Below are 17,207 nucleotides of genomic sequence, written 5' to 3'. Positions count from 1 at the left end.
AATTAACATCAAAAGTGACCTCCAGCTTTCATATATCGAAGATCCCACCTCGTTCGAACTGATTTCAAATCATGGGGTTAACGTTATATATGCCTACTCCTCAGTGACACACGTACGTATATGCACACGGATCTGCTGTCATAGATTCACATGTTTGTAAACACTCCCTATCCACTCGATGGCTTTTGCACACGGCCCCATCTTTTCATTCACGGTTATTTGGATTATTAGTTATTTTGCACACGGCCTCTAACTTTGCACACGAAATAAACATTACGCACGTGTCGTCGCACAAGACCTTAATATCACATGTTGTATTTATAGAGCATCACGATTTATATATTCATTTTCAAAACAAACATCGCCACCATTTCACGTCAATTTTTTGGAAGGGAGTGTGAAGTAATCTAGAAATGACAAATATGCATAAAATAATGGTGCTAAGTATGAATGGAAACAAATGTAATTAAATACATTCCGTCAAGGAAACACCAGGGTAAATTTGTCTCCATTTCTGGCCCGGATAGTCATCTAGGTGTGATCCCTTTCTCCTGTTATGTATTATGTTGCTTGATCAGGTGTAATTAAATACTAAGCAGTCACCTTAACACCTAAATAGTGTATGGTCCATTTTCTGACTGGATTCCTTTATCTATCATTAGAAATTTGTGAATAAACAAGAGATATTGAGGGGGATACAAATTATATAGGGGATACTTTTATGATGTGAGAGATACAAATATGATATGATGCCAGTTTTACCCATTATATAATAATGTATTAATTACTTTGATCTGTGGTTACTGTTTGTAACACTCTCTGTGTTTACTACTCAGTAGTTCAAAAGGTATTTATTGTCTATCAATTCACAAACACTCAATGTTAATGGCACGCTCTAACTGTTAACGAAATTAGGTCAATATGTCCGACTGCTCCAGTAGAATCCTACTAGATAATGTGAAAAGGTCATACGAGGATCCGTATTTTAATCGAAAAAGAGCGAGTTAATTTCGTGGAGTTCGATTTTGAGATGCGTATATATGTTACTATTGTATATGGAAAAACCAAGGAAATTAACATCTCAAGAGATCCCAAGCTTCCGTATAGCAAATATCCCACCTCGTTTGAACTGATTTCAAATCATGGGGTTAAAGTTATATATACCTATCCCTTGACACACGTACGTAGGGATCCAGGAATTATGTCCATTCCCTGTGAACGTTTCCGGGAGTATATATTTGCACACGGCTCTGCTGTCATAGATTCCCATTTTATGTAAACACGTCCTTTGCACTCGACGGCTTTGCACACGGCCCCATCTTTTCATTCACGGTTTATTGGAATGTGAGTTATTTTGCACACGGCCTCTAACTTTGCACACGTGTCGTCTGCACACGAATGTGATGTCCCATGTTGTATAAATAGAGCATCACGATTCAGATATCCATATTCAAAACAAACTTCGCCACCATTTTACGTCTATTTTTTGGAGGGGACTTTTATCTCGTGATTACAAGATGTCTGAAGGTAAGTTACGTCTTTAAAAAATAGAATACACCACATGCCTGACTGTGCCACACGATCTGGGTGTGTAGAGATTGTAAATATATTTCATTGCATCATTAATTTCCAAATCTATTTAATTTGAAGTAAACTTAAAACAAAACCTGACCAATAGTTTAATTTTTGCTATTATACAAGCTTTGACCGTCAATCAGAAATTTACGCATGTACGTGGGATCCCAGGTCTGGTAGGTCGTAGTAATGTGAGATAGATGGTAGTATTTTGTTAAGATCAAAAAGATGAAAAAAAAATCTGAAATCTCGGATACGATGATACCGGATATTCCAAATTAAACTGGTGTGTTCTGTCGAGGACCTGTTTGATTGATAAACATAAATATTGATATTAAATAAGACAATGTATGTTAATAACCGGATACTAGCTATCTGATGCTAGAGTGATAAAAGTTAAATGTATTAAAACGTCACACAAAATAATTATTGGACAGGCGGCATTAAAAAATCCCGTGTGGAAGATACAGATGATATGTAACTACTTAATGAAAATTGAGCGCGTTAATATAAAGTTCTATTGAAATGGACAGAGTAAGAAAGATTTGAAACGCCATTGAAGTTTTTCTTAGCCTGCTTCACTGAAAGAAATAATCAGACGTACTCTTAATTACACTTATTTACTATGTTCGTCCATGTTTATTTACTGTTAGGTGCCGCCATCTGTCAAATTGATGAATGCAGGATGTTGACTTGTTGCGATATTGGAGCAACTTGCAGTTGTGATGGTGAATGCCAGTGTCCCAAATGTGGAGTTCAATGCTCCTGCGTCGGTAAGTTTAATTCATTGTTGCATTTAGATGTTTTTTTGTTTTTTTTTGTTTCTTTTCCATGAATGACACGTTTATTTCCTAATGCCGCTCTTAACAATACCCTACTTTTAACTACTAAGTACATGTATCTGTCCACGTTATTACAGTTACTTTTGGTTCCGTATCTAAACAAAATCTATGATGCTTAATAACATAATATTATTGAATGCATATGGGATGAATAAGGAAAGGTTACTCCGTTGTCAGTATGTGACCAGGTTGTCGGAGTATTGTTATTAGATATGATATTTTAGTGGGATGACACTTAAAGATAATCCTTTAGTGACCTCCATTATCATTCTACACATCTTTATATGAAACTTAAACCTTAAATTTAACATTCGGAAATGCTTGGCATGGATTCCTTTCTTTAAAAGATCAGGGATAATTTTACCCCCGCCACACTTATTTCTACCCCAACCTGTATTTTGAACTTGTTACCTTTTGCATAACGTCTTTCAATATCTTATATCTTTTGCAATGTATTATTGTAGGTTCATGCAAATGTGGAGTAGGATGCAACGGACCATCATCGTGCAAATGTGACGTTGGCCCGTGCTCATGTAGACCGGCCAAATCTAACGAATAGTTGGAGAGCCGTCACCAATGGACGTTTTTTTGATTATCTTATTCCAGCGTTTGGGACTGAGTTCATTTCTTCATGTTATTGACTTTTGACATCACATTGATCACAATATAATACATCCATCTTTGAACCTCCAAAGCAAGAACTTGAAATCACGGACACACTCATCGAAATATGATGATTTTATATGATTCTCCAAAATCAAGAGCTGGTTTTCCCGAATACAGCAACTCGAATATCATATCAAGTCAATTTTTGAATGTTCAAAGCAAGAGCTTAGTCTCTCTGATAGCTGAAACTATGTTAATGAGAAAACACTGGAACAATTCCTAACACAATTGGTCATTTTGACGTTTTGTATACTTGTTGTAAATATGTGAAAAACATAGTTTTTATAAATATGTTATAAACATTGTTGTTGTTAATATGCAATAAACATTTTTTAATTGATGTGTTTTTGTGTGTTAGTAAGTCGGCCATAAGTTGGTCTGCTGGAGGAAGGATAGTGATCCTTGATCAGCGAACATATCATTAAAGGTTTTTTAAGGTTAACAACTGGTCCACAAGACTTCTCGTCTTCCATCCATTTACCAAACAATAGGAAATTAAATGTTAAACTGTTTTTATGGATTTTCTCTAGATTGGTCCTTTTAAATATAAATGAGGACAATATTATCCTTTTTTTGGTGACATCGAATACGTTTTTTGTTAGAAATTTTTTACAGACTTTGTTAGAAGTCGTTAATTCTTCAGAAAATATATATGAGAAATATTAAGCGTTTTTAAAAGTCATCTAAAACATGCATTTTTATAGAAATAGTTGAGAAAATTCGCCTAAGTTAGAAAACATGGTTTCGAAGTTTTGAATTAACTAACATACTTCATAATACTAGCGACAAACTAGTGGAAAAGGGGAACAAAACTGCGAAAGTTGGCGATAAAATGAGGAAGAAACCAACACTTCAGCATCAATTTTTTTATGTTAATAAAACAAATCGCCATCTTGAAAAAAGCGTCGTTTTTATTAAAAAAAAATGGTTTCGAAATTCGCTTTTAAGAAAATATAAGATTTTAAGCGATTGAAAAATAAACGTTAAGATGTATCGTAGAGAGTAGTTATTTCCGTTTTTTACGCTGAAATTGCTGACGTCAAGCCGACCACACCCACCTGGTGGTGAAGTATATGGGGTATGGTGACTTGTGAAAATTGAACCGACGTCTCCTTCAGCATCGTTTTAAAGACAAGGGCACGTGATATTGGATTACACAATTGATCAATAGGTAATAAGACTCAAATGAGACTATAATTTTGTCATTATTGTCAATCGAGACAACGTAAGTCACGCTTACTTTTCAGGCCTTGATCTGTTTATACATCAATTCGTTGTTCGTTTATATCGCATATCAGATCATTGTCCCTAGATACTATTCTTGTGACCATAAGAAATATATCCCTCCCCCACCTCCAGAAGATATTTCAGATAACTGTCCCCTAGATACTGTTCTGATCACCATCAGAAATATATACCCCCTCCAGATCTTTCAGATACTTGTCCCCTAGATACTATTATGATGAACATCAGACATCTATTCCCCCTAAATATGTATCAGATAACTGTCCCCTTTAAATGAATAAAGATGTATACCAAAGTGTTATTCTGAAAGAAATAATCAGACGTTCTCTTAATTACAATTATTTACTATATTCGTCCATGTTTATTTACTGTTAGGTGCCGCCATCTGTCAAATTGAAGAATGCAGGAACATGACTTGTTGCGATATTGGAACAACTTGCAGTTGATCATTGTCCCCTAGATACTATTCTTGTGACCATCAGAAATATATACCCCCTCCAGATATTTCAGATACTTGTGCCCTAGATACTTTTATGATGATCATCAGAAATTTATCCCCCCTAAATATGTATCAGATAACTGTCCCCTAGATAGCATTCTGATTACCCAATTAATTTTGTCTCCATATCTGGCCTAGACATTCATCCAGGTGTGATCCCATTCTCCTGTTATGTAATATGCTGCTTGACCAGGTGTAATTAAATACTAAACAGTCACCTTAACACCTATATGGTGTATTGTCCATTTCCTGACTGGACTCCTTTATCTATCATTAGAAATTTGTGACTCAACAAAAGATATTTAATATATATAATATATAATTAATTCAAAAACACTCAATGTTTGAACTGATTTCAAATAATGGGGTTAAAGTTATATATGCCTACCCCTTGACACACGTACGTACAGATCCTGGAATTATGTCAATTCCATGTGAACGTTTCCGGGAGTTTATATATGTACACGGATCTGCTGTCTTAGATTCACATGTTATGTAAACACGTCCTATGCACACGACGGCTTATGCACACGGTCCCATCTTTTCATTCACGGGTTATTGGGATGCGAGTTGTTTTGCACACGGCCTCTAAATTTGCACACGATGTGAACATTGCCTACGTATCGTCGCACATGACCTTAATATCACATGTTGTATTTATAGAGCATCACGATTTATATATTCATTTTCAAAACAAACTTCGCAACCATCTCACGATCAGGTGTAATTAAATACTAAACAGTCACCTTAACACCTACATAGTGTATGGTCCCTTCCCTGACTGGACTCATTTATTTATCATTAGAAAGTTGTGACTGAACAAAAGATGTTGAGGGGGGACACAGATACTATAGGGTGATACTTTTATGATGTGAGAGATACAAATATGATATGATGCCAGTTTTCCCCATTATCTTATAATGTATCAATTACTTTGATCTGTGGTTACTGTTTGTAACACTCTCTGTGTTTACTACTCAGTAGATCAAAAGGTATTTATTGTCTATCAATTCACAAACACTCAATGTTAATGGCACGCTCTAACTGTTAACGAAATTAGGTCAATATGTCCGACTGCTCCAGTAGAATCCTACTAGATAATGTGAAAAGGTCATACGAGGATCCGTATTTTAATCGAAAAAGAGCGAGTTAATTTCGTGGAGTTCGATTTTGAGATGCGTATATATGTTACTATTGTATATGGAAAAACCAAGGAAATTAACATCTCAAGAGATCCCAAGCTTCCGTATAGCAAATATCCCACCTCGTTTGAACTGATTTCAAATCATGGGGTTAAAGTTATATATACCTATCCCTTGACACACGTACGTAGGGATCCAGGAATTATGTCCATTCCCTGTGAACGTTTCCGGGAGTATATATTTGCACACGGCTCTGCTGTCATAGATTCCCATTTTATGTAAACACGTCCTTTGCACTCGACGGCTTTGCACACGGCCCCATCTTTTCATTCACGGTTTATTGGAATGTGAGTTATTTTGCACACGGCCTCTAACTTTGCACACGGCCTCTAACTTTGTACACGTGTCGTCTGCTCACGAATGTGATGTCCCATGTTGTATAAATAGAGCATCACGATTCAGATATCCATATTCAAAACAAACTTCGCCACCATTTTACGTCTATTTTTTGGAGGGGACTTTTATCTCGTGATTACAAGATGTCTGAAGGTAAGTTACGTCTTTAAAAAATAGAATACACCACATGCCTGACTGTGCCACACGATCTGGGTGTGTAGAGATTGTAAATATATTTCATTGCATCATTAATTTCCAAATCTATTTAATTTGAAGTAAACTTAAAACAAAACCTGACCAATAGTTTAATTTTTGCTATTATACAAGCTTTGACCGTCAATCAGAAATTTACGCATGTACGTGGGATCCCAGGTCTGGTAGGTCGTAGTAATGTGAGATAGATGGTAGTATTTTGTTAAGATCAAAAAGATGAAAAAAAAATCTGAAATCTCGGATACGATGATACCGGATATTCCAAATTAAACTGGTGTGTTCTGTCGAGGACCTGTTTGATTGATAAACATAAATATTGATATTAAATAAGACAATGTATGTTAATAACCGGATACTAGCTATCTGATGCTAGAGTGATAAAAGTTAAATGTATTAAAACGTCACACAAAATAATTATTGGACAGGCGGCATTAAAAAATCCCGTGTGGAAGATACAGATGATATGTAACTACTTAATGAAAATTGAGCGCGTTAATATAAAGTTCTATTGAAATGGACAGAGTAAGAAAGATTTGAAACGCCATTGAAGTTTTTCTTAGCCTGCTTCACTGAAAGAAATAATCAGACGTACTCTTAATTACACTTATTTACTATGTTCGTCCATGTTTATTTACTGTTAGGTGCCGCCATCTGTCAAATTGATGAATGCAGGATGTTGACTTGTTGCGATATTGGAGCAACTTGCAGTTGTGATGGTGAATGCCAGTGTCCCAAATGTGGAGTTCAATGCTCCTGCGTCGGTAAGTTTAATTCATTGTTGCATTTAGATGTTTTTTTTTTTTTTTTTTTGTTTCTTTTCCATGAATGACACGTTTATTTCCTAATGCCGCTCTTAACAATACCCTACTTTTAACTACTAAGTACATGTATCTGTCCACGTTATTACAGTTACTTTTGGTTCCGTATCTAAACAAAATCTATGATGCTTAATAACATAATATTATTGAATGCATATGGGATGAATAAGGAAAGGTTACTCCGTTGTCAGTATGTGACCAGGTTGTCGGAGTATTGTTATTAGATATGATATTTTAGTGGGATGACACTTAAAGATAATCCTTTAGTGACCTCCATTATCATTCTACACATCTTTATATGAAACTTAAACCTTAAATTTAACATTCGGAAATGCTTGGCATGGATTCCTTTCTTTAAAAGATCAGGGATAATTTTACCCCCGCCACACTCATTTCTACCCCAACCTGTATTTTGAACTTGTTACCTTTTGCATAACGTCTTTCAATATCTTATATCTTTTGCAATGTATTATTGTAGGTTCATGCAAATGTGGAGTAGGATGCAACGGACCATCATCGTGCAAATGTGACGTTGGCCCGTGCTCATGTAGACCAGCCAAATCTAACGAATAGTTGGAGAGCCGTCACCAATGGACGTTTTTTTGATTATCTTATTCCAGCGTTTGGGACTGAGTTCATTTCTTCATGTTATTGACTTTTGACATCACATTGATCACAATATAATACATCCATCTTTGAACCTCCAAAGCAAGAACTTGAAATCACGGACACACTCATCGAAATATGATGATTTTATATGATTCTCCAAAATCAAGAGCTGGTTTTCCCGAATACAGCAACTCGAATATCATATCAAGTCAATTTTTGAATGTTCAAAGCAAGAGCTTAGTCTCTCTGATAGCTGAAACTATGTTAATAAGAAAACACTGGAACAATCCCTAACACAATTGGTCATTTTGACGTTTTGTATACTTGTTGTAAATATGTGAAAAACATAGTTTTTATAAATATGTTATAAACATTGTTGTTGTTAATATGCAATAAACATTTTTTAATTGATGTGTTTTTGTGTGTTAGTAAGTCGGCCATAAGTTGGTCTGCTGGAGGAAGGATAGTGATCCTTGATCAGCGAACATATCATTAAAGGTTTTTTAAGGTTAACAACTGGTCCACAAGACTTCTCGTCTTCCATCCATTTACCAAACAATAGGAAATTAAATGTTAAACTGTTTTTATGGATTTTCTCTAGATTGGTCCTTTTAAATATAAATGAGGACAATATTATCCTTTTTTTGGTGACATCGAATACGTTTTTTGTTAGAAATTTTTTACAGACTTTGTTAGAAGTCGTTCATTCTTCAGAAAATATATATGAGAAATATTAAGCGTTTTTAAAAGTCATCTAAAACATGCATTTTTATAGAAATAGTTGAGAAAATTCGCCTAAGTTAGAAAACATGGTTTCGAAGTTTTGAATTAACTAACATACTTCATAATACTAGCGACAAACTAGTGGAAAAGGGGAACAAAACTGCGAAAGTTGGCGATAAAATGAGGAAGAAACCAACACTTCAGCATCAATTTTTTTATGTTAATAAAACAAATCGCCATCTTGAAAAAAGCGTCGTTTTTATTAAAAAAAAATGGTTTCGAAATTCGCTTTTAAGAAAATATAAGATTCTAAGCGATTGAAAAATAAACGTTAAGATGTATCGTAGAGAGTAGTTATTTCCGTTTTTTACGCTGAAATTGCTGACGTCAAGCCGACCACACCCACCTGGTGGTGAAGTATATGGGGTATGGTGACTTGTGAAAATTGAACCGACGTCTCCTTCAGCATCGTTTTAAAGACAAGGGCACGTGATATTGGATTACACAATTGATCAATAGGTAATAAGACTCAAATGAGACTATAATTTTGTCATTATTGTCAATCGAGACAACGTAAGTCACGCTTACTTTTCAGGCCTTGATCTGTTTATACATCAATTCGTTGTTCGTTTATATCGCATATCAGATCATTGTCCCTAGATACTATTCTTGTGATCATAAGAAATATATCCCTCCCCCACCTCCAGAAGATATTTCAGATAACTGTCCCCTAGATACTGTTCTGATCACCATCAGAAATATATACCCCCTCCAGATCTTTCAGATACTTGTCCCCTAGATACTATTATGATGAAAATCAGACATCTATTTCCCCTAAATATGTATCAGATAACTGTCCCCTTTAAATGAATAAAGATGTATACCAAAGTGTTATTCTGAAAGAAATAATCAGACGTTCTCTTAATTACATTTATTTACTATGTTCGTCCATGTTTATTTACTGTTAGGTTTCGCCATCTGTCAAATTGAAGAATGCAGGAACATGACTTGTTGCGATATTGGAACAACTTGCAGTTGATCATTGTCCCCTAGATACTATTCTTGTGACCATCAGAAATATATACCCCCTCCAGATATTTCAGATACTTGTGCCCTAGATACTATTATGATGATCATCAGAAATTTATCCCCCCTAAATATGTATCAGATAACTGTCCCCTAGATAGCATTCTGATTACCCAATTAATTTTGTCTCCATATCTGGCCTAGACATTCATCCAGGTGTGATCCCATTCTCCTGTTATGTAATATGCTGCTTGACCAGGTGTAATTAAATACTAAACAGTCACCTTAACACCTATATGGTGTATTGTCCATTTCCTGACTGGACTCCTTTATCTATCAATAGAAATTTGTGACTCAACAAAAGATATTTAATATATATAATATATAATTAATTCAAAAACACTCAATGTTTGAACTGATTTCAAATAATGGGGTTAAAGTTATATATGCCTACCCCTTGACACACGTACGTACAGATCCTGGAATTATGTCAATTCCATGTGAACGTTTCCGGGAGTTTATATATGTACACGGATCTGCTGTCTTAGATTCACATGTTATGTAAACACGTCCTATGCACACGACGGCTTATGCACACGGTCCCATCTTTTCATTCACGGGTTATTGGGATGCGAGTTGTTTTGCACACGGCCTCTAAATTTGCACACGATGTGAACATTGCCTACGTATCGTCGCACATGACCTTAATATCACATGTTGTATTTATAGAGCATCACGATTTATATATTCATTTTCAAAACAAACTTCGCAACCATCTCACGATCAGGTGTAATTAAATACTAAACAGTCACCTTAACACCTACATAGTGTATGGTCCCTTCCCTGACTGGACTCATTTATTTATCAATAGAAAGTTGTGACTGAACAAAAGATGTTGAGGGGGGATACAGATACTATAGGGTGATACTTTTATGATGAGAGATACAAATATGATATGACACCGGTTTTCCCCATTATCTTATAATGTATCAATTACTTTGATCTGTGGTTACTGTTTGTAACACTCTCTGTGTTTACTACTTAGTAGATCAAAAGGTATTTATTGTCTATCAATTCATAAACACTCAATGTTAATGGCACGCTCTAACTGTTGACGAAATTAGGTCAATATGTCCGACTACTCCAGTAGAATCCTACTAGATAATGTGAAAAGGTCATACGAGGATACGTATTTTAATCGAAAAAGAGCAAGTTATTTTCGGGGAGTTCGATTTTGAGATATCTGTATGTGTTACTATTGTATGTGGAATCACCTAGGAAATTAACATCACAAGTGATCTCCAGCTTCCCTATAGTAAAGATCCCACCTCGTTTGAACTTATTTCAAATCATGGGGTTAAAGTTATATATGCCTACCCCTTGACATACGTACGAACAAATCTTTAATTATGTCCATTCCCTGTGAATGTTTCCGTGAGTATATATTTGAACACGGGTCTGCTGTCATAGATTCACATTTTATGTAAACGCGTTCTATGCATTCAACGGCTTATGCGCACGGTCCCATCTTTTTGTATTCAGGGTTTTTTGGAATGTGAGTTATTTTGCACACGGCCTCTAACTTCCCACACGAAGTAAACATTGCGCACGCATCGTCTGCACACGAACTTACTATCCCATGTTGTATCAATAGAGCACGATTAAGATATTTATATTCAAAACAAACATAGTGTATGGTCCATTTCCTGGATTATTTTATCTATCACTAGAAAGTTGTGACTCAACAAAAGATATTGAGGGGTATACAAATACTATAGGGTGATACTTTTATGATCTGGATACAAATATGATATGACACCGGTTTTACCCATTATCTTATAATGTATTAATTACTTTTCATGTAGTTACTGTTTGTAAAACTCTCTGTGTTTACTACTCAGTATTTCAAAAGGTATTTATTGTCAAGTAATTAATTCACAAACACTCAACGTTAGTGACACGCTCTATCTCTTAACGAAATTAGGTCAATATGTCCGACTACTCCAATAGAATGCTACTAGATAATGTGTAAAGATCATACGAGGATCCGTATTTTGATCGAAAAAGAGCGAGTTAATTTCGGGGAGTTTGATTTCGAGATGCCTATATGTGTTTTTATTGTATGTGGAATAACCAAGGAAATTAACATCACAAGTGATCCCCAGCTTCCTTATTTCGAAGATCCCACCTCGTTTGAACTGATTTCAAATCATGGGGTTAAAGTTATATATGCCTACCCCTTGACACACGTACGTACAGATCCTGGAATTATGTCCATTCCCTGTGAACGTTTCCGGGAGTTTATATATGTACACGGATCTGGGGTTATAGATTCACATATGTAAACACGTCCTATACACACGACGGCTTTTGCACACGGCCCTATCTTTTCATTCACGGGTTATTGGGATGCGAGTTGTTTTGCACACGGCCTCTAAATTTGCACACGAAGTAAACATTACGCACGTGTCGTCGCACAAGACCTGAATATCACATGTTGTATTTATAGAGCATCACGATTTATATATTCATTTTCTAATCAAACTTCGTCACCATTTCACGTCAATTTTTTGGAAGGGAGTGTGAAGTAATTTGGAAATGACAAATATGCATAATAATGGTGCTAAGTATGAATGGAAACAAATGTAATTAAATGCCTTCCGTCAAGGAAACACCCAGGTAAATTTGTCTCCATATCTGGTCCGGATAGTCATCTAGGTGTGATCCCATTCTCCTGTTATGTAATATGCTGCTTAATCAGGTGTAATTAAATACTAAACAGTCACCTTAACACCTACATAGTGTATGACCCATTTCCTGACTGGACTCCTTTATCTATCATTAGAAATTTGTGACTCAACAAAAGATATTGAGGGGGGGGGGGTACAAATAATATAAGGGGGTACTTTTATGATAGTTGTATATGCCTACCCCCTTGACACATTTACGTACAGATCGTTGAATTTTGTCCATTCCCTGTGAACGTTTCCGGGAGTTTATATATGTACACGGATCTGCTGTCATAGATTCACATTTTATGTAAACATGTCCTATGGACACGACGGCTTTTGCACACGGCCCCATCTTTTCATTCACGGTTTATTGGGATGTGAGTTGTTTTGCACACGGCCTCTAAATTTGCACACGATGTAAACATTACCTACGTATCGTCTGCACACGAATTTAACATCCCATAATGTATAAATAGAGCATCACGATTTAAATATTTATTTTCAAAACAAACTTCGTCACCATTTCACGTCAGTTTTTCGGAGGGGACTTTTATCTCGTGTTTACAAAATGTCTGAAGGTAAGTTACGTCTTAGAAAATAGAATACACTACCTGCCTGTGTCACACGATAAGGGCCTGTACGAGAACAGGTGTATAGAGATTGTAAATATGTTTCATTGCACCATTAATTACTAAATCTATTTAATTTGAAGTAAACTTAAAAGAAACCCTGACCAGTAGTTTAATTTTCGCTATTATACAAGCTTTGACCGTCAATCAGAAATTTACGCATGTACGTGGGATCCGAGGTCTGGTAGGTCGTAGTAATGTGAGATAGATGGTAGTATTTTGTTAAGATAAAAAGACAAATGATACTGAATATTTCAAATTAAACTGATGTGTTCTGTCGAGGACCTGTCTGATTGATAAACATAAAAATTGATATTAAATAACACAGCGGACGTTAATAACCGGGTACTAGCTATCTGATGCTAGAGTGATAAAAGTTACAAGGATGTGTCAAACTTGCCTGCCGTCAGTGTCCGTCTAGTTTAGATGTTCGGTGACCGGCACATAATTAAAATGTCAATAATGAAGGGTTATAGGCTTCAAAGGTTGCGTATATTAAAACGTCACACAAAATAATTATTGGACAAACGGTATTAAAGACACTGAGGATATGTAACTACTTAATGAAAATTGAGCGCGTTAATATACAGTTCCATTGAAATGGACAGAGCAAGAAAGATTTGAAACGCCATTGAAGTTTTTCTTAGCCCATTTCACTGATTTTCACGATGGTGATAACGTGCTGGTTCCTGAAAAGATTACGGACTACATCATGAATAGTGTTGTCATGACATTTACGGTGGGAAATCGGTATGTGGTGACCGCAGTCCTTCAGTTGGTGTCGGTTTCAAAGCGATATCTTTGTGACAACTTAATACATTGTTTCGTTTAAATGAATAAAGATGGATACCAAAGTGTTATTCTGAAAGAAATACTCAGACGTACTCTTAACTACACTTATTTACTATGTTCGTCCATGTTTATTTACTGTTAGGTGCCGCCATCTGTCAAATTGAAGAATGTAGGAACATGACTTGTTGCGATAATGGAGCATGCAGTTGTGATGGTACATGCCAGTGCCCGAAATGTGGAATTCAATGCTCCTGCGTCGGTAAGTTTAATTCATTGTTGCATTTAGATGTGCTTTTTATGTTTCTTTTCCATGAATGACCCGTTTATTTCCTAATGCCACTCTTAACGATACCCCACTTTTAACTATTAAGTACATGTATCTGTCCACGTTATTACAGTTGCTTTTGGTTCCGTCTCTAAACATAATTTATGATGCTTTATAGCATACTGTTTTTGAATGCTGGTTATCCCGCTGTCAGTATGTGTCATGTGATATCTCATTGTGATGACATTTAAAGGTCATCCTTCAGTGACCTCCATTATCATTGGACGTGACCCCATTATCGTTAGACATATCTTTGTATGAAATTTGAAACAGTCTAGGATAAGATTAGACGGCATCATATCAAAAAGTTGTAATATTGTTATCAGCATTTGAAAGTTCCTATTCCAAAGTAGCATTGACGTTTTGTCATGGTATCGAACTATTACTTATAGGCTGAATTTTAAATTTAAAATTCGAAAATGCTTGGCATGGATTCCTTTCTTTACAAGATCATTGAATATTTACCACATTCTTTTTTACCTCGACATATATTTTGAACTTGTTACATTTTTCATTATGTCTTTCCATATCTAATATTTTTTGCAATGTAATATTGTAGGTTCATGCAAATGTGGAGTAGGATGCAACGGGCCATCATCATGTAAATGTGAGGTTGGCCCGTGCTCATGTAGACCGGCCAAATCTAACGAATAGTCGGAGAGCCGTCACCAATGGACGTTTTTGTGGTTATCTTATTCCAGCGTTTGGGACTGAGTTCATTTCTTCATGTTATTGATATTACATTGATCAGAATATAATACAAATATCCACCTTTAAACCTCCAAAGCAAGACCTTGATGTCGCGGACACACTCATCGAAATATAATGTCTTTATTTGATTCTTCAAAATCAAGAACTGGTTGTCCCGGATACAACGACTCAAATATCATATCAAGTCAATCTTTGAATGTCCAACGCAAGAGCTTAATCTCTCTGATAACTGAAATTAACTAAATAAGAAACACTGGAACAATCCCTGACAAAATTGGTTATTTTGACGTTTTGTATAGTTGTAAATATGTTATAAACATAGTTGTTGTAAATATGTTATAAACATAGTTGTTGAAAATATGTTATAAACATTGTTGTTGTTAATATGTAATAAACGTTTCTTAATTGATTTTTCTTTTTGTGTGTGTTAGTAAATCAATCATTAGTTGGTAAACTGGAAGAATGTCATTAAAGGGTTTTTTTAAGGTTAACAATTGGTCCACAAGAATTCTCGTGTTCCATCCATTTTCCAAACATTTGAAAATTAAGTGTTAAAGTTGAAGGATTTTCTCTAGATTGGTCCTTGTAAATATATCATCAGTTTTTAGTAACGTCGAAAAACGTTTTTCTGTTCGAAATTCGCCTTCGAAAGGAAAAAATAGTGTCTGAATGCGCCCCTTAAGAGACTTTGTTAAAAGTCGTTTATTCTTTCAGAAAATAAACATGAGGAATATCAAGGATTTTTAAAACAGTCGTCTAAAACATGCTTCTTTAGAAAACATGGTTCCAACATCCGGGTGTTTTTTTTTTTTTTTTTAAAGTGGTTAAACAAACGCCGTTGTAAGAATTAACCAAAATATATCATCATACTGGCGACAAACTAGCGAAAATGGGAACAAAATTGGCGATAAAATGAGGGAGAAACCAACACGTTGTATATGTCGATGTGAAAACGTCGTTAGGCAGTCTATCTGTTTTTTTACACCGGTATTTTATTTTTTCATGTTCGCCTGAACACGCTAATTTACTAATATTACTCTGGGAGTAGAGATACTACCAGGCAATTACAAACTGACTAATATTATAGGAGAGTTGATCCGTATTGATGTTTGGACGTTACAGGGTATGTTTACTTAAAAGAAATATCAAAACGTGTATAGAGGTTTGGAATGTATCCATTTAAAGGGGACTACCAAGGATGATATGCTTTTATGAAAAAGTTTTAGAAAGAACTTAAATAACAAAAACACCTTGTTAAATATAGCCATTATATCGCAAGTACATCGGCTTCAATCAGTTGCCATATTCAAGATAAAGTTAGCAAATGAAAACATTTATCGAGTTTGAACAGTTAAAGTAGTTTCAAACGACAATACCAGCAACACGGTATGTCTGCCTGAGATACAATGAAATGATTTTTCGTTCCTTTATATTCATTAATGAATGTCATTGTTAACCTTGCAACGTCCACAAGAAGTTTGATGCGCCAATCTGCATGAGCAATTCAAATAACACAGTAATATACTGGAATCGATGCGTTATAAGTTCTATATTGAATATCAGATACCATTATATACTGCTATTTACATATTCTTTTGTGGGGCGGTTAAAGTTTGAATGATAGTGAGAAAATTAAAACAAATTCATATCAGAAAAGATTTCAAAAATATATTAACGTAATCTATTTAGTATTCTTTGTTCTGCACAAAGATATTAATTAAGCTATATTTGTTTCGCTATTCTGTCCATCTTTTTAATTTCCAAATACCCCAATCAAGTTACCGCAATGGAGAGGAATTCATTAGAGGAAAGTATAACAACTTTCAATATAAATTAGAATTAGATACAGGATAGTCAAACTATATAGTAAACTGTATCATACAGCTGTGGGGCTTAGCTGTAATATAGTTGATTAAAACCATTAAGGAGGCGACAAAGGAAAACTGACCAAAATCAATGTCAAAAGATAATATAATCAAATCATTGTCAATGCTGGGTGAATTTAAAATTAATGGCCAAACATACCATGGCAAAAAAGAGTGCATCTTACTTTCCGATCCTAATTAGCTTTGAAACAAAACCTGATATGAGTTCATACCTGAAATAAAATACAATAAACATGCACTTATTCAGATTTCAAACTGCCCGAATAATTCTCGTCGCCTGCTGTACATTTTGATCAGTTTTTGAGAATGTGCGAATGTGGATCAATATTCTATCCGTATATGTTAATACAATAAATAAATATGCATATTTATAGATGA

General features: G+C 35.2%; 2 protein-coding genes across 2 annotated transcripts; both read left to right on the top strand.

Annotated features, from left to right (window-relative positions):
• Window positions 1–1,464: 1,464 nt before the first annotated feature.
• On the top strand, window positions 1,465–3,243 carry LOC132550232 (metallothionein 20-I isoforms A and B-like). Its single transcript, XM_060214275.1, has 3 exons — window positions 1,465–1,527; window positions 2,229–2,348; window positions 2,882–3,243. Exons 1-3 carry the CDS (start codon window positions 1,518–1,520, stop codon window positions 2,974–2,976), a joined length of 225 nt encoding a protein of 74 aa, XP_060070258.1. The 5' UTR covers window positions 1,465–1,517; the 3' UTR covers window positions 2,977–3,243.
• Window positions 3,244–12,994: 9,751 nt separating this feature from the next.
• Window positions 12,995–15,352, top strand: LOC132550169 (metallothionein 20-I isoforms A and B-like). Its single transcript, XM_060214191.1, has 3 exons — window positions 12,995–13,064; window positions 14,050–14,166; window positions 14,792–15,352. The coding sequence occupies exons 1-3, from the start codon at window positions 13,055–13,057 to the stop codon at window positions 14,884–14,886; spliced, it is 222 nt and encodes a 73-aa protein (XP_060070174.1). The 5' UTR covers window positions 12,995–13,054; the 3' UTR covers window positions 14,887–15,352.
• Window positions 15,353–17,207: the final 1,855 nt, after the last annotated feature.

The sequence above is a fragment of the Ylistrum balloti genome, unplaced genomic scaffold (genome assembly GCF_031769215.1).
Source record: "Ylistrum balloti isolate Yb309-2 unplaced genomic scaffold, AGI_CSIRO_Ybal_v1 Utg369622, whole genome shotgun sequence".
NCBI classification, from domain to species: domain Eukaryota; kingdom Metazoa; phylum Mollusca; class Bivalvia; order Pectinida; family Pectinidae; genus Ylistrum; species Ylistrum balloti.
This window is presented reverse-complemented; position numbering and strand designations above follow the sequence as displayed.

Coding starts and splice junctions, on each gene's coding strand:
- LOC132550169 (XM_060214191.1), top strand. Junction 14,167..14,791: donor AATTCAATGCTCCTGCGTCG/GTAAGTTTAATT, acceptor GTAATATTGTAG/GTTCATGCAAATGTGGAGTA.
- LOC132550232 (XM_060214275.1), top strand. Junction 2,349..2,881: donor AGTTCAATGCTCCTGCGTCG/GTAAGTTTAATT, acceptor GTATTATTGTAG/GTTCATGCAAATGTGGAGTA.